This window comes from Aspergillus costaricaensis (assembly GCF_003184835.1).
Source record: "Aspergillus costaricaensis CBS 115574 unplaced genomic scaffold BO79scaffold_15, whole genome shotgun sequence".
Taxonomy (NCBI): domain Eukaryota; kingdom Fungi; phylum Ascomycota; class Eurotiomycetes; order Eurotiales; family Aspergillaceae; genus Aspergillus; species Aspergillus costaricensis.
Genome location: NW_020291815.1, coordinates 24,231 through 40,623, shown reverse-complemented (window position 1 = coordinate 40,623; position 16,393 = coordinate 24,231). Strand labels below are relative to the sequence as shown.

The following is a 16,393-nucleotide window of genomic DNA, read 5'->3' as shown; positions in this document are numbered from 1 at the left end:
GGCATGGCTGGCATCTGTCATGCCCACCAAGTGCGTAATCGTGCAGCTTCGGCTGAATGAGGGATCTTGTCCTGCCCCTGATCGTCGCAGCTTTTTCCTTCCTTATTTTCTCGTTCTTTCTCGCATGCTCTCTCTCTCTCTCCCTCATCGTGGAGACCGGAGAAGTCTCCAGATCTCTTGTTCCAATAATGATGTCAACCTTGCCGGTTCTGGCCAGGTCTAGTTCGTCCAGTGGATGCCCTCTCTTGGCTTCCCGACGCCGGAACTGCGACTGACCCAATCATCAAGCCATAATAATCATAACTCTCTCCCAGCTGCTTCGGGGAGTTGAAGCTTCATAGTCTGTCATCTGTTTCTCCTCCCCTCTCAATACATCACTGTTTATTGCTCACGGCTCACTTGACTTTTCCCATCCAAAGGTTTGTGTGTTGTTGGTTCCTTCTACCACCATCAACTACTACAAGGTACAAACAACACCAACAACTACTACTACTTCTTGATATTCTCTACTCTATCCTCCCCGACCTCATCATCCACACACACAACATCCCAATTCCCTGCCACTTGCGCAACCACTTGGGAGATTCCTGTTGGTGAGTAAGAAAGTCCTCGTCTCTCTCTTCTCTTCCATCCAATCCTCATCCTTTCCTCTGCTTGTCATCTCCTCAACTCGTTTCATCTTCTTTCTTGTCTCCCAACCCTAGCCTTGTCCTCCCCTCGTATCACTCTCCCACATTGACTTCGATCCGGATTTCCCCTCCTTCTCTTTCTTTCCGTGGTACTCTCTCCCTCTCTCCCTCTCTCTTTCCTTTTCCCTCTCACTCTTCCTCTCCTATCGCTTTCCTTCCTCTCTGTCCCTCTCCCTCACTTCCTCTCACTCACCCTCTCTTTTAACTCTGCCGGCTCTTCCGTTCCGTGGACCTCTCCGTTACATTCCCACCTTAACCCCTCCTCTGCCCTTGACACCCCCCCCCCCCATTTCTGATTCTGGATCTCCTGCAGATTCATTGCCTGACGAAAGCTCTCTTCCAGCTCCACTCTGGTCTCGCCCGGTTCCCTGATTTTCCTGGTCCAGGTTCCGCTGCTGGCTCCAGAAGGACCCCTACTGCCAGCCCCCGTTCTGGACACACAACACACCCGGTCTCTCTCTCTCTCTCTTTCTCTCTCCAACAACTCATACCCCCACTTTGATCCTGTCGGGATATATTCTCCTGGCCAACCTTCCTTCTGAACCGGTTGGAGCTCTCCAGCTTTTTACCTTCCCGCTTGTTCTTGACTTGTCAGTGCATTGTTCATCCTTTGTTGCTTTCTCTCCCGCCCCTCGCAACCGTGGTAGCTGCCTACCATCACTCGTACCTGCCGTGGTCATCTTCCCCTCGGTCACACTGGTTTGCTCCTGGGCTCGACAAGATCCCAGGACCTCTGTTCCAGGTGCCAGACTGTGCCTTTAAGCCGCTCTGCTCACTGCTTCCGGTCTTCTCTGGCATCGCGCGCCGGAGCTTTAAATACCTTCTATTCGCCTGCCCGTCCGTCGCCACAACCATACTCCTCTACCTTTCAATAGCTAGTTCTCTCTATCTCTCCCTCTCCTCCTAATATCAATTTCGATCTTCTCTACAATCTGCTCAGGCGGCTCTGCCCTGCCCTCCTGGTTAGTCTAGATCAGGCTCACTCTCTCAACATGGCGACTCAGGCCTCTTTCGGCCAGCCTGTTGTTCCTGGCGAGGCCGTCGTGTCCAACGAAGCGGTTATGCCTGGTGCCGTTAGCGCGGCTCCTTCTCACTTCACCGTCTCTAATTCCTACATGGCGACCGACATCCTTTCCATGTCTTACCCAGCCGGGAACGATCAGACTCTCTTCGGTTTCAGCCCAGTTTCTCCTTCGCTACCGAGCTGGTCGGCGAAACATGACCCGCAGGTTTTCACCAATCCGGGTTTTGAGCGAGGCCTGAAGAACTCGCATGTCCGCAACGGTCAACCCACGCCCCCTCCATATGACGACAAGAAACTCAATTCGGTCGACCAATTCTATTCCTTGTCTCATCTCCAGTCGTACGACGGGGCTGCTGTCTATTCCAACCCAACTCCCCGTGCAAGCTTCAGTCAATCGGCTGCTTCGGACGTGCGTCAACCAGCGCCCAGGCGTCGCAAGACTAATGGCACACACAACTCGTCTTCCCCCGATGCCGATGACAAGCTGAGCGAGAAAGCGAAGCGTGAGAAATTCCTGGAGCGCAATCGGCTGGCAGCGAGCAAGTGTCGCCAGAAGAAGAAGAGGCAGACGGAGGATCTCCGCGAGCTATTCAAGAGTCTCTCCAACAGGAAGGATTTCCTGACCCGTCAAATTGACGCCCTACGCAGCGAGATCCTCATGTTCAAAAATTACTTACTCGAGCATGCCCAGTGCAATGATGAGGCTATTCAATTGCACCTCAGCACCATGGTGAAGAACATTACCCAGCAGGACTCACTCGGGGCGTCCGATTTGAAAACGGACCTGAATGCTCTGACCCCGTCGAGCTCGAGTAGGACGACCCGCTCGCAGGACCTCTCCTTTGGCTTTGATAGCCCCATTCAGATTCCCTCAAAGATGGGCTCCCTAGAACCCACTCCTCGCCGAGACTCAGAGCAGACCCTCGCGAGTGACGCGTCCTTCTCCTTCTCGACTCCCAACAATGACGGTTTCGAGGATTTGCTCGATGTCTAGAACCATCTTCTATATCCATCATTCTCTATACATTGTTCAACACCATCTCAGGGCTCAATGGCGGCTGGTGTCGTCTTATTCTGTGTTTTATCATGAGCCCTCGATGGCTGACATGACTGGCGACTGCATGACGGCGTTTTTTTCTTCTTGCTAACTCCCCCAACAAAAAAGCACGTGGATTGGGCGGGACTTTGTGATTACTGTTCAAGGTAATATTCTTGTTATTCTCGCTCAGGTAGCTGGCGACTGTGGCGATTTTATAGTTAGGTAGGTTTGCTGTATGGTTTCGAAACCAACTTGCCGGAGGGGGCGTTTTCTTTTTGGGAAGTGGTTGGGCAAAGGAACACGAATTGCTACGATGATACGAATGTACGCTAGTTGCTGTGTGGGTTCCTGGTAGCTAATCATAATCAATATTTAGCTTACTCTGAGATTCTCTAGTTACTAAACACCGTATAGTCATATAGAGTAGCAGCAGTAGTAGTATATAAATGGTCTCTCACATGACTGGCAGACCATGTACAGTAGATCGATGGTTCTATCTCCACTTGGGACTAGTTTCCGCATTAGACTAGTTTCATGCATACTTAACCATCGGAGTAGTCTAGATCAATCTACAGGTAGTATTCAGTTCCGTTCATTTATCAATCATCATATTTCGTTCTGCTATAAGATACTCTACCGCAGCTGATATATCTCGTATCAACACTTGTAAGAATATAATCAATCCATATTCTACCATCTAACTCTATGATTAAACCATCCACACATGAACATATATAGATATATATATATATATAGAAGTGAAAGATAGATAACTAAACCTCCACTCTCTCCTCACTCGTCTTCGCCCCCGCATCATCATCAGAAACAATCCCATCCTGTTCATATTCACGGTCTATCTCATGTTCCTGTTCCTGTTCCCCGACCAGCAGGGCAGACGAGAGCGAATCATCATGATGAAGTTTATCCTCCTCATCTCCGAAAAGCGCATCGATCTCTTCGAGAGATCTCCCGCGTGTCTCCGGGAGAAAGAACCAGACGAAGACGGCGAAGCTGGCGTCTAAGATCCCGAAGATCAAGAAAGTGGCCCATTTAGCGCCGGCGAGGACGTACGGGGTCGAGAATGACCAGACGAAGTTGGAGAGCCATTGGGCGGCGACGCCGATGGCGACGCCTGGTTCGCGGATGCGGGTGTTGAAGAGTTCGGCGGTGCAGGGCCAGGGGAGGGGACCCCAGGAGAGGTTGTAGAAGACGATGGCGAGGTAGATGAGGGAGACGGTGAGGAGGCCGCTGTTGGTCATGGTGGGGGTGGTGTTGGAGGGGTTATTTGTGGATGGGTGGGGGGTGGGGACGTTGGTGGATTTTACGACCACTGAGGTGGTTATCATGCAGATGGACATGGCGAGTGCGCCGAGGATGAGTAGTGGTCGGCGGCCGAATCGGTCGGCGACCCATACGATGAAGATGAGGCAGCCGACCACTTTTAGGCCGCCGAAGATGCCGGTTAGGAGGAGGGTCAGGTGGGCGTTGTTGCCTACGAGGAGGGCGAAGAATTGCGGACCGAAGTAGGCGAGCGCCGTTGGCCCCATGGATTGTTGGGCTATGAATAGGCAGACGGCTAGAGCGAGTCGGTGGCTGTTGGACTTGCTGAGGAGTTCTTTCGGGGAGAAGTCGGCGGTTGCGTGTGCGTCACGCTCGATGCTGGATTTCATTTGTTGGTACTCGGCGCGCACGTGTGGTCCATTTGATGAGCGGATCCAGGTTAGGCTGTCCCAGGCTTTGGACTCGTTCTTGTCGTGGTCGTGGGAGAGGAGCCATCGCACGCTTTCGCGGAGCGTGAGCATCCCCAACCCCATTAATGCGCCGGGGATCAGCTGCACGGCGAATGGAATCTGCCATTGCAGGGCATTGGCGGGAGCGAATTGCATGCCATAGTCGATCCAGTAGGAGACGAGAATGCCGATGGTGAAGGCGAACTGATAGCAGCTTCCGAGCCGGGCGCGCTTGTCGGTGGGACTCATTTCCGAGAGATAGATGGGGATGACGGTTGCGGAGCCGCCGATCCCCAGTCCGCAGATGACGCGGCCCACGTAGAAGACGGATAGCGAGTGGGTATCGAGCAGCTCGAAGATGACCCCCGTGCAGAAGATGAGGGAGCAGACAGCCATGGCCGGGCGACGGCCAAGACGGTTTGTGAAAGGCCATATAAGCAGACAGCCAAGTAGCGCAGAGGCTTGCTGGACGCCGACTGCAATAGCGCTAACTCGTGTCTCATCGGCGGCGGTATACCGAAAGGAGCGATGGAAGGATTCGAAGGTGAGAACTCCGCCTGGAATTGAATGATGAGCATGGTGTGCGGTGAGTCTTCAGGAGACTACATACCAATCACACCCGAGTCATAGCCGAAGAGAAGGCCGCCGCAGCAGACGATTGCCGTGAGCCAGTAAAGGCGAAAGGCGCTCTGGTTGCCGGACGGCGGTGGATCATGATGGCTGGGATCTTGGAGATCAGCATCCTGGGGGAGTTCGGAGTAGGGCCTCATTGTGGGCCATGTCGCGAGGGAGAGAATGCGACAGCCACAATGGGGAGAGAGATGCAGGACAGCAGACGAAAAGGAGAGGAGGGGAAGTGAAGATGAAAAGTAAGGAAGTAAATACAGGCCGATGGAGACTGGCGGGGAGTCAGATGACGTGCGATTACGTGGTCAGGAGATCTGCGACGCGTTTCGAGTTGATGTTCATCCACTCCGGAGTCTCCTGCAAACCTCCCGATGTCCACTTGGTCTCTCCTACGGCTACTTACTGTCTTCTAGATCATGACGAAGAAATCAGTAAATAGCTCCCGCCGCACGCACCGCGAGTCTGCCCAGGTGCGCGACGCATCTTGTCGTCGCGTCATCTCCTCCAGCAGGAGCAATGCTTTCCCCGCATGCGGATGTCGCGCCGTACGGGAGCTTCCACGGATACGCTCGGGATCCTGACAGCGACTACTACAGCTGCCAGTGATCCGCTGCATCTCTTTCACAATCCATCTTCGCTGCTCCATCGATCCCTCAAGACCGGCCACAAATAACGGCCATACAAAGCTGGCGGGCAGATGTTGCTGGTCGCTTCCAGACTCCACCTCAGCGGTTGCCAACTGGATAATCCGATCCACTGCGCGGTGCACTCGGTCAGTCCGAGGGTAGATGGCGAACGCGACCCTGTGTAGGTAGATAAAAATCGCTAGAAAGTTGGCGATGTACTGTCGGAACGTCCGGCAAATTTCGATCGCGATAGCAGGCTGTAGCGTATCGAAGAGGTCCTCGGGCGTACTGTAGACGTCCAGCACGCGTGGACGCCGATTCCAGAGCGTCTCGAGATCGGCCCCGACCTGGTGTGCTATCTGAAGCACCTCAAACTCATCACTGACAGTCCCGCGACTGCGGTGATGCAAGTCGATGCACACGATTCGTCGGATGACCTGTTGCGTTTGTAGGAAGAAGCGAAAGGCCGGGCCCGTGATGGCTTCACGCATAAGGTATGCGGGTTTCGGTGGCTCCTCGTCGCTGCTGTTGTCGAACAATTTGTCTTCCATGGCTAGTTCAGACGTAGTGTTTGCCTTGGATGAAAGGCTGCCCAAATCAATTAGCGGATCGCCATCACGGCCAGCTATCAGCGCTTTAACATCCAGCAATGACACCCACGACACAATAACACTGCTCACACCGGTCCACAACTTGGTTCGGTGGTGAAACCGCTGCAGCAGGAGATATGCAGAGTGGAGAAAGGACGTTCTTGAGCCCCATAGATCAGGGGTAGAAAGGAGCTGTTTCGTCAGCTCTTTAGATAAAGTCAAGTAATCAGAGCGAACCTTGAGACGCTCACCTCCGCCAGCATCAACAATAACACTGTAGTAAACACTCTTTTCAGTACCGTCTCCTCTACTTCTCCCAGCAAGCACGACTGAACCTCTGAACACGCCAGCTGATGATACCTCGACGCCAGTTTCCACGCTTTCCCCTCAACCAATGCCTCATGTATCTCCGCGTAGCAGTAAATCCCATGTAAGACCGCCCGACTATCGCGCGATTGTGCGACAACATTAGCACGCACATACTCCCATTCCAAATCCACTGGCCCAAATATCGTAGGCGGCGGGTCCCCTTCCACGAAATGTGCAAACAACCGATCCTCATACGTCAGCCGACCATTACCACTACTACTACCACCGCTTGTATCCGAAGCAGACCCCAACTCTGAACGATCACCGTGGATGACTGAAACTGAACCCGCGTCCCAACTGATCGGCCGTTCATTCTGATCGAGTTCCTCGTTCGCGATCGCCGCCGGAACCGAACCCGCTGGGAACCCCGCCAGTCCGTTCGTCGTCAAGTCGAGGTGTTTCTGCTGAAAGTCGGAGGTGATCTCGCCGATGAAACTAAGAATATCGAACGAGGTGATATTATCCGCACCTAGGGGTTGCTGGTGTTGTTGTGAAGGGCGACTGCTGGGACCCGCCTGCTGCGGGGATCCTGAATTCGATGCTGAGAGTCGGTCATTGCAGAGGACGGTGTGGAAGAAGTTCACGTCTGGACGGTCGGATGAGGTGGTGCTAGCGGTGCTGGTGGGGGCTGATGCTGCGCTCGCGACTGTTCCTGAGCTCTGGCTGTTATGCCGTTGTCGCGGGATGACCGTTTGAATGGTGCTTTTGTAGGTGCATTGCAGTCGAAGGCGCGTGCAATTGGCACACGTGGGTTTGGTCTCGTCGCAACGGACTTTACGTGCCCGGCAGGTCAGACAGCCCGTGCGGCGTCGGGGTCCTGATCGGCCCATTCCGCGAGCTCGAGGAGCCTTGCGCTCGGTTAGCAGGTGCATTTTCTAGGTGTATCAAGGGTTTGGGGATGCGAGATTACCTCCATGATGGGTGTGGGGAAGACATGGTTGAAGGAGGAGCTGCGCAGCTGAGATGGTGTGATTGTTGGGGGGAATCAGGAACGAGATCATGCTCGGCTCCCCGCAGCGGTCCGCCCTGTCTTATATTTGTAGTGGTCTGCATACTGTAAACTCTGCCAGGAACAGCTACGTCAGAAAGCATATTTGATTCATAACTCATGACACTACATGCACTCTATCTCATTATGCGCTCCGGATGATGACATCCTGCGGGTCAGGGACGATCCGTTTCTTGTCTCCCCCAAAACACTTGGATGTATGCAGCAAGTGTCCCCGTTCCTTCCGCACATACGTTGCAAAACATATAGCAGCCAGCGCAATGCCCCCGTAGCTGATGAATACTGGGTACTTGAATTGTTCGGGAAGAGGGAATGCAATGGTCGTTGCAAAGGACAGGAGCTCAAAGATGTTTTGGAGAGCCATTTCTGTGGATGAGAACCGCGCGCGAGCACGTTCGTCCACACCCTATCATAGTAAGAGCTTGATCATTTGGCACAGTTCGAATAGCAAGACTTACCTCTTGAACTAGGAATTGCACCGACAGGTCAAAGCCCCAGAGTCCGATTCGACTGAGAGCTACGCCGACGATCAGGCTGACGGCAACCACTTGAGACTGATTGTCGAGGAAAGCAAAGGCCGCCACAGCAGCCGCGAGACAGGCAAACTGCCAGTTGAGGAACCACAGGCCTGACCGGATAGGCCCAATCCTACCCATAATAAAGGGGGCCGCCCATGTCCCTGACAGCTCTGCAACAACAGCGCCAATCCTCATCCCGCTGACCTGCAGCGGAGTGAACCCCGTGTGTAGCAGATACGTTACCATGGTAGTGCCGAAGGAGAGCACCGTGAGGTAAAGTAAGCTCAAGGCAAGAGATGCCAGGAATACAGAGCTAGCCACATACTCTCGCCACGGAGCAAGAGCCCTTCTGCTATACTGCGCTATCCGACGAGCTGCGGTCGGAGTACAGTCGCTATCCTGTGGCTCGAGCCCAGATTGACCTTCGATCTCACTGCTTCCATCCTGACAACGCTTAAGTTCGGGAATGGACGTATACACCTAAACACGGTAAGTATACGGTAGTCTTCAGCCTCTGGGAATAGTACCTGAGCAATTGCAATGTACTCAACGACGACACAGGAAACATTCACAGCCAAGACCGTCCATATGGCTATCTTGGTCGACAATCCGTCAACCACGGAGATGACCACCGGAGCTAAGAGTTTGCAAAACAAATCTATCCGTCTCATAGAAGCATTGAGGTCTGTTCAATTAGTCTTGTGTATAACTCGCAATAAGTCATAACATACCTTGTCGAGGGATATCCAAAGCATCCGACACAACAATGGCCTTTCAAATTAGCCAAATATCATAGCACAAGAATAGCAACCTACCCAATCTCTCTCCACAGCAACACAATTCGCAGTAGCAGCGAGCTTCTCCACGCAAGCCAGCAAAACAGTGACTGCAAACACAAGCGAGGTAAATACCGTAGTAGACGGCGCCAGGAGAATCGTAAAGCATGCGCAGGAAGCAGCCACAGGGAGTCTCTGCCATACTATACGATGTCAGTCCATAATAACACATCCTATCTACTACTCTCACATACTAATGGAATGCCGAATCGCTCTCAACCTATTCGCCCGGTCCACCACCGATCCCAACCACGAGGACAGGACCACAGCAGCCAGCGATCGCACCAAAGCATAAACCGAAGCATACCGCAGTGTTCCCGGAAAGATAGTGGCCAGGAACAAGACGGCCCCAAACTCAAACATCCGCGAGTTCCATGTTGAGAGAAAATGGGAAATATACAACCGAAACAGAATTCGGGTTGGGTTCTGAGGCACTGGGGACCCGGGGGCCGAGGGTCGGGGTAGAAATGGCTCTGCCGGGTCTTGCGAATCGCAAGATGTTCGGGGCTCTGTGTGAGCGTGGAGTAAAGGTGATTCTGCCATGATGGGGCTTTTGTTTGATACTTAGATTCCCGAAATTTGCATGTTTGGAGGATGGATTTGGAGTTGGTGTGAAGACGGGGAATTAATTCATGATTGCCGGCCGAAAGGGACCGACGGATACTTTAGTTATGGATGGATGCTTGGGCTGGTGCGGAGCCGAGTGGGCTGAGTTGAATGCCTTCACCTCTTTCGGTAAGGAGGTACTCTGGGCATATCCCCACCAATTGTGTTGGCTTTGTATACTATTACCACTATCAGGGAGTATAACAAATGAGTGGTTTCATCCATTCTTCAGATAGCAGAAGTGGCTGGGTGGCAGATAATTCCGTTATGAGAGCATGCTATTATCCTACCCTTCCCCGGATTATCAAGATCCCATCGTATGCCAGGAAATGCTTAAAGTCACCGTAGAGAACCCAGAAGTCTCGACAAATCTTCATGGAGGAGTAGTGTCTCAATATGCACTTCTTAGGGACTTACGGGCTACGGGCAACATGATGAACGCATATAAATACGAATATCATACTGTTGGATACAAGCCATGTTAGGCTGGAAAAAGGACCGTTGCTTGCGTGTCTAACTTTATATGAAATACATGTTGATAATATTAACCCAATATACAGACCCAACGAACACAACAACAGGAACAAATGGACTCCTTAACATTCTGATGTTCTTTTTCTCTTTCGCCAAAGAAATCAGTTCACCCATTCAAGACCATCCTCGCCCTGGACAGTCCGTCTGGCCAGGACTTCAGCGGCCTTCTCCTTCACACCCTCTTTGCTGTCAAAGTTCGCAACAATATCGTTGAGGGTCACTTTCTCCTTTCTTCCACGGTGACGCACGAAAGCCTCAATTCTGCTTTCGCTAGGCAACCCGAACTTGTAGGGATATTGGGTGTACGGGGACTTGTAGTGGTAGAGACTCAGCCGGGATTCAGGCCCCGACTCAGACTCGGAAATCTCGAAGAATTTGTCGACAGTCTCGGTCGAGACCTCCTCCAGAGTCGCCGGCTGCCAGGTGGCCTGGCGGGGAGGCTTCGACATCAGGCGGGCCTTCACGCCCTCCACAAAGTCGGGGTGTCTCATGAACTTGGAGGCGATGGCGTGCTCACGCTGGAAGGTCTCGGAGATGGTCCACTCGCGGCCGACACGCAGCTGGCGCAGGGCAACCTTGAGCGAGGTGGGTGACCGCGCCGACAGGGTCTCCAGGGTCTTCTCGGCCCACGACTTCATCTCCGTTTCCTTCTGCAGCGCCTGGATGATCTCCTCCACCGTGTTGTACTGGAAGCAGCGGTCAATAGCACTGCGCAGCTTGCCAGCCAATTGGATAGGCTCCTCGCGCACGGACGGCACACCTGTCGAGAATTCGGCCATGGTTTTGTTGACAAGAGCGAGACGTTCCTGGAATGTGGAGTAGTCACGGAAGACGAGCTCAGACAGACGAGCCGTCAGGTTAGCCAGCGCGCTGGAGTGCAGGTAGTGCGTGGCAACACCAGCATACAGAGCCTGAACGCCGTGAAGTCGCTCCGAGGTAAGGGCCAGGTATGTCCCGAGCTGTCCATCGAGACGGGACAGGAAGAAGGAGCCGCCAACATCCGGGAAGAAGCCAATGGTGGTCTCGGGCATGGCAAACACAGTGCGTTCAGTGGCGATCCGGAAGGGAGCGTGGACACTGAGACCGACACCGCCGCCCATGGTGATACCATCCATCACGGAGACGAAGGGCTTCTGGTAGGTCGCGATGAGGTGATCGAGACGATATTCGTCGGCGAAGAAGTCGGAAGAGGCCTGCTGGCCCTCGGGGCCCTTTTCGTTCTGCAGAGCCAGGGCAGCCACATCTCCTCCGGCGCACAGAGCTTTCGAGCCAGCGCCAGAGAGCATGATGACATTGGCCAGGTCGGACTTTTCCCATTCCTAGAAGACACCCCAATCGCTTAGCAACAAGTCCACATGTATAATACCAGGTCATAGCCACAAGCTAACCTTCAGTCGAGGCACAATCTTCCGAACCATCGAGCCGTTCAAGGAATTGAGCTTCTTGGGGCGGTTGAGCTCAATCAAGCGCACACCGTAGTGGGAGTGGAACAGGACATCGTCGGGCTCGTCTCCGGGGAGTTCTTTGGGGATAGGTGCCGTAGACATCTGCAATCGTCAGTCAATGGGAGAGGCGAAGCATGAGATTAGAAAAGGGCGTACACTAGCCGTGGCCCCGAATGCTGGGTTGGTGACTTTGGCACGGAGAGGCATGGTAGCTGGTGAAACCCGCGAGATCCAGCTCGACGGTGTTGGAAACCGGCAAATACTGCGTCGGAGTAACATCAGGCAGACCACAGCCTGTTGTGGAGGAGGAGACGGGGTAAAGGAATGGAGGGATGAGGGGATTAAGTATGAGGATGAGCAGCTCGTCGGTTCTCCGCTTGCTTTGACCTCGGAGTTTTTCGCGGAATGATTTTCCTCGCCGGCCGCTGAAGAGGAGAACAGCCGAACGGCCGTGAGTTGAGATGTCCCACCAGGAGTACCCAGGACCTTAGTAGTGGTATATAGGGTTTTAAATTATTGATTAAGAGACTTTTGAATCATTCTGTATTATATTTGATTTATCCAGAGAATTTTTGGCTATAGTGTCGTGAAGGATCTCTGTTCGGCAACCTCGCCCTGGCATGTGCTTTCCAACTACTTACATCGGTCTCCTTCTACCAATTACCGGGCAGCTTATCGTAGGTTTCTGCTAAGAATGCCGTGACTTTCATCCTTGAAAATCCGTAATGCCATCATACATATTTCGAATCTATTTGTACAGAATAAAACACAAAACGAAGCTAACCAGTAAAAGACCCCATCGCCAGGTAAAAGAAATTTAGTACAAAGCCTTGGCCGGCTTGTTCTTCAGATCCTTGGAATGCTGAGACAGAATGCGGTCCAGCGCTTGCTTCTCAATAATCAAGCGTCCAGTCTCCAACAGGTCCTTCACATCCACGTCACGGCGGTCCAGGATCTTCGCATGTTCACCCACTTGACGCACGGTCTCGAACAGCTCCTCGTTCGGCTGGTCCGTAATCAACGTTGACCGTCCATAGTGCCGGCCCCAGCAGTTGACCTTGAAAATCTCCTCAACGATATGGGGAGTGGCGCCCTCCGGAAGGCCGATTTCGTTGTCGACAATGATCAATTGGCCACGCTTGTAGCGGTAACTGAGGGCTATCCGCCACGCCTGGTCGTAGATCTTCTGAGGGAGCTCCGTAGAGAAGTCGCGGGGGTGAGGACCAAAAGCAACACCTCCACCTCTCCGGATCGGGGATTTCTTGTCGCCAACACGGGCCCGGCCAGTACCCTTCTGCGCATGCAACTTCCTACCACTTCCGTGCACATCATCTCTCCACTTGGTGCTTGCGGTACCTTGTCGGGTCATGTCACCCTCGTAGACAACGGCTCGGTGCAGGATGTCTTTGCGTAGCGGCATCAGGAGGTGGTTGCGAGGATACTCAACGAAGCGCAGGGGCTCCATCGAGGGGAATGAGTAGAGGGTCGCCTTGACGGGTTCGGGATTCCACACGGGCTTGGGAACCTCCCTCGTCAGGTTGTCAACGGGGGACTGGGCCTCGGTGGCCATCGAGCGGGAGAAAGACTTCGTCAGGCATCGTTGCTATAGGATCGAGGCATCAATGGTCAGTATCTCGCATTCAGCCATATGCAAAGACTAGCAGCGGAATCAAAAAAGGTCGGCCTTACCGTGGTCGTCTCAGCGCCCGAGAGGAGACTCCCTGAGCTGCGAGAGAGCAACTTGAGTGCGCGAAGAGCGTCACTTCCAGGCATTGTGAGTGAGAGTGTGTAATTAAACCCCGAGAGGTAGCCTGGATGGGGGAGGGATCTCGGTGGTGATGCTTTGGAGGAGGAGCAGCAAAAGTTCGGGTGGTCTGGCGCTAGCCGCCTGAGGCTTGGCCAACCCGACGAAAAAAGTTCCGTCCGGCCAGGAACCTCGACTTCGACTTCCCGACCAACCTGGGGAATCTCTTCCATCCACTCCACCACTTTATCCCCCCGTCCTTCCCCAGTCACTCGTCTCGCCATGGCTCATTGCGAGCGGGCCTCGAAGCCCCTGCTCCAATGCCTGCAGAAGACCTACACAAAGGGTCTTCCAGGCCTCCAGCTGCAGTCCACCCGCGCCTTTCAGTCCACCGCTCTGGCTCGCGAGGAAGCCCAGACTGAGGCCAAGAGCGCTCCCTTCCACAAATCGCCTGATCCGGCCCTAGTAACGAGTCCCCGGCTGGAACGGAGGTTGTTACGCCAGGGAATTGCCCCCGTCGGATCTCGTCGTCGTCGAGCTGCCCTCCAGGCCTCATCCAACATTCCCTTCGAGCAGCTGCCCTTCCAATGTTTCCAGGAGGCCCGCAAGGTTTTGATCGCAGACCGGGAAGAGAAGGTGCGCGATATCCAGTCGATGAGCGAGAAGATTGCCAGGCTTCAGGCCCTTTCCAATGAGGAGGCCGGCGGCTTGCAGGTCAAGAAGTCCAAGCTCCGGGCCATGGAGCTCCATCTGGAACACCTTAAGATCCTTGCGGATGTCAACGACCCGCTGGTTAAGAAGAAGTTCGAGGATGGGCAAGGTGAACAACACATTCTACAAACTGCCTTTAACTCCGCAGCCTAACCAACCTTGTCTAGGTGACCTCAGCAAACCCATCTACCGCTACCTGGCCGATCGGAAATGGAGGGAATACCGTCGCAAGATCCTCGTCCAAAGAATTACGCAAATGAAGGTTATTCCCGACGTCCTTCCTCACTGCGACCCCATCGTCGACACCAAGCTCTACTTCAACCGCAGCCAGGTGCAGCCTGGAGAATACGTCAACGCCAAGGTCAGCACGACAGCACCTAAGCTCGACGTGCAGCTTTTCGAGGGCGGCGAGAAGCTCGTTACCATCGCCGTGGTCGACTCGGATGTTCCCAACGTTGAGACGGATGGCTTCGATTTCAAGATGCACTACCTGGCTGTCAACGTCCCCATCTCGGCCACCAACACCAAGGTCGACCTGGCCCAGCTGTCGGGTGAGTCGCAGGTTGTCCTGCCATGGGAGCCTCCTGTCGCTCAGAAGGGCAGTTCCTACCACCGACTGTCTCTGTTCATCCTTGAACAGAAGGACTCCAAGCCATTGGACTTCGCCGCCGTCAAGGCGAAGGAGACGGAGCGCGAGAACATGCTGCCCCGCACCCTGCAGGCCCGGTACCACCTGAAGCCGATTGGCGCGCACCTGTTCCGCACGCAATGGGACGAGACGACGTATGAGGTGATGAAGCAGATTGGCTTCCCCGAGGCGAACATGGAGCTCCGGAGGAAGCGGGTCGAGCCTCTTCCTTACAAGAGAAGAAACCCGTCCACATTCCGGTAAACCAGCCAGCCTCATTTCCTTTTCTGTTCAACTTTTTGGCTCTAGATTTTGTATTGTACAAGAGAAGATGTATGAATATGCACAAATTCCACCAACTCCAGACTCCCATGCCGTATACCTAAAGGGTATCCATCCGAGACAACATAATATAACATTTATCCCGACAAATCCGCCTCCTCCAACGTATTCTTCACCCACTCAAACTTATGCAACGGCCACACCCGCGCGATAATCTTCCCATTAATAAGCGCCATCGGTATAGGTCCATAATTCCTGGAATCCCTCGACCACGGCAAATTATCCCCAGCAAGATAGACATGACCCTCAGGAACCTACACCAAACACAAACAATTAGCCAATTACCCTCGCCCCCAAACCAACAAAACCACAAAGGAGAATGTATAAAAACTCACTCTAATCATCTCCCCCTCCCCACCAACCTCCCTACTAAACGGCAAATCCCTACACACAAAATCCCCAGGCAACCCAATAACCCTCTTCGCCCCATTAACCCCCAAAAACGTCGGATGATAGAACCGCACCACGTCCCCGACCTGGATTCCGCGACCGTGCTTGTGCACTCGCGATATGAGAAGGTAGTCGCCCCGCGGACTGAAGGTCGGGTACATCGAGGGTCCTTCGCTCAGTTGTACCGTGATCAGGTGTTCCCAGATTAGTGTGCATGCGCAGAATACTCCCAGGCTGTTGAGGCCGAAGCGGAAGATGTGGCCTGGGGTGCTGCGTTTTAGGGTGTAGCGGAGGAAGCGGTCCATTTTGTAGATTATTTTTTGTTTTTGATTTCTTTTTGTGTTATTGGGTTGGTATTGAGGGCATTGCTTTGCGATTGCGATTGAATTGATTGGATTGGATTGGATTGACTAGTTTGGTGTAGTTTGCTTGGTATGACGGCGGAGAGCTTCGGAGGTTTGGTTGGTCATGTGATTAGCCGGTGAGGGGGAGGGTATATAAAGGGTTTTGTGCGGGAGATTTTTTCTCTCTTCCTACAGAAATGTCGTGAGCGACAACACAACGCCAGACTTTCAGTTGATCGATATGGTTGATTGATTGATTATTGCTACATCCATGATGGATGATCTGATTGCTTAATGCAGCTAATTGGATTCAACCCATTGCTATTATTATTACTGTTTTCTTGTTGCGTTATGTCTTCTGCTATTCTGCTATTCTGCTATTCGCTTCTAAAATTGCTAGAGCTCACCGCTGCCGAAATTAAACACCAGAGCGCGTGAGTGTGGACAGTGAAGCAAGATGAATATACATCTCATCATTCGTGGTGGGATTCCCTGAACGATAGCCCGGCTTGGACCCCATTTTGTTATGGGAATGGAAAACTGGGTGGTACCGATGGGACACATCCATCTTTTATATTATCGTAGTTGTTGA

The 16,393-nt window shown here is 53.2% G+C and overlaps 8 protein-coding genes across 8 annotated transcripts; 2 read left to right on the top strand and 6 right to left on the bottom strand.

Moving 5' to 3' along the window:
• The first annotated feature begins 1,430 nt into the window (after window positions 1–1,430).
• On the top strand, window positions 1,431–2,823 carry atfB (bZIP transcription factor atfB). The gene has a single exon (XM_025678122.1). The coding sequence runs from the start codon at window positions 1,682–1,684 to the stop codon at window positions 2,705–2,707; it is 1,026 nt and encodes a 341-aa protein (XP_025539585.1). The 5' UTR covers window positions 1,431–1,681; the 3' UTR covers window positions 2,708–2,823.
• Window positions 2,824–3,470: 647 nt separating this feature from the next.
• BO79DRAFT_237502 (sugar porter family MFS transporter) lies at window positions 3,471–5,325 on the bottom strand. The gene is made up of 2 exons (XM_025684710.1): window positions 5,093–5,325; window positions 3,471–5,039 (listed from the first exon to the last, which is right to left on the bottom strand). Exons 1-2 carry the CDS (start codon window positions 5,250–5,252, stop codon window positions 3,526–3,528), a joined length of 1,674 nt encoding a protein of 557 aa, XP_025539584.1. The 5' UTR covers window positions 5,253–5,325; the 3' UTR covers window positions 3,471–3,525.
• A 39-nt stretch (window positions 5,326–5,364) lies between these two features.
• On the bottom strand, window positions 5,365–7,660 carry BO79DRAFT_13734 (Zn(II)2Cys6 transcription factor). Its single transcript, XM_025678116.1, has 3 exons — window positions 7,605–7,660; window positions 6,577–7,542; window positions 5,365–6,517 (listed from the first exon to the last, which is right to left on the bottom strand). Exons 1-3 carry the CDS (start codon window positions 7,608–7,610, stop codon window positions 5,519–5,521), a joined length of 1,971 nt encoding a protein of 656 aa, XP_025539583.1. The 5' UTR covers window positions 7,611–7,660; the 3' UTR covers window positions 5,365–5,518.
• Window positions 7,661–7,801: 141 nt separating this feature from the next.
• On the bottom strand, window positions 7,802–9,668 carry BO79DRAFT_172613 (putative iron-regulated transporter). Its single transcript, XM_025679634.1, has 6 exons — window positions 9,252–9,668; window positions 9,037–9,200; window positions 8,953–8,992; window positions 8,749–8,906; window positions 8,162–8,701; window positions 7,802–8,109 (listed from the first exon to the last, which is right to left on the bottom strand). The coding sequence occupies exons 1-6, from the start codon at window positions 9,598–9,600 to the stop codon at window positions 7,828–7,830; spliced, it is 1,533 nt and encodes a 510-aa protein (XP_025539582.1). The 5' UTR covers window positions 9,601–9,668; the 3' UTR covers window positions 7,802–7,827.
• A 483-nt stretch (window positions 9,669–10,151) lies between these two features.
• Window positions 10,152–11,939, bottom strand: BO79DRAFT_172611 (mitochondrial 37S ribosomal protein mS47). Its single transcript, XM_025679633.1, has 3 exons — window positions 11,799–11,939; window positions 11,586–11,744; window positions 10,152–11,516 (listed from the first exon to the last, which is right to left on the bottom strand). The coding sequence occupies exons 1-3, from the start codon at window positions 11,919–11,921 to the stop codon at window positions 10,299–10,301; spliced, it is 1,500 nt and encodes a 499-aa protein (XP_025539581.1). The 5' UTR covers window positions 11,922–11,939; the 3' UTR covers window positions 10,152–10,298.
• Window positions 11,940–12,278: 339 nt separating this feature from the next.
• Window positions 12,279–13,476, bottom strand: BO79DRAFT_194345 (mitochondrial 54S ribosomal protein uL4m). Its single transcript, XM_025681038.1, has 2 exons — window positions 13,332–13,476; window positions 12,279–13,245 (listed from the first exon to the last, which is right to left on the bottom strand). The coding sequence occupies exons 1-2, from the start codon at window positions 13,413–13,415 to the stop codon at window positions 12,460–12,462; spliced, it is 870 nt and encodes a 289-aa protein (XP_025539580.1). The 5' UTR covers window positions 13,416–13,476; the 3' UTR covers window positions 12,279–12,459.
• A 125-nt stretch (window positions 13,477–13,601) lies between these two features.
• BO79DRAFT_194343 (mitochondrial 54S ribosomal protein mL38) lies at window positions 13,602–15,087 on the top strand. Its single transcript, XM_025681037.1, has 2 exons — window positions 13,602–14,206; window positions 14,265–15,087. Exons 1-2 carry the CDS (start codon window positions 13,669–13,671, stop codon window positions 14,987–14,989), a joined length of 1,263 nt encoding a protein of 420 aa, XP_025539579.1. The 5' UTR covers window positions 13,602–13,668; the 3' UTR covers window positions 14,990–15,087.
• On the bottom strand, window positions 15,028–15,858 carry BO79DRAFT_194339 (putative mitochondrial inner membrane protease subunit 1). Its single transcript, XM_025681036.1, has 2 exons — window positions 15,403–15,858; window positions 15,028–15,321 (listed from the first exon to the last, which is right to left on the bottom strand). Exons 1-2 carry the CDS (start codon window positions 15,760–15,762, stop codon window positions 15,145–15,147), a joined length of 537 nt encoding a protein of 178 aa, XP_025539578.1. The 5' UTR covers window positions 15,763–15,858; the 3' UTR covers window positions 15,028–15,144.
• Between the last annotated feature and the right edge of the window lie 535 nt (window positions 15,859–16,393).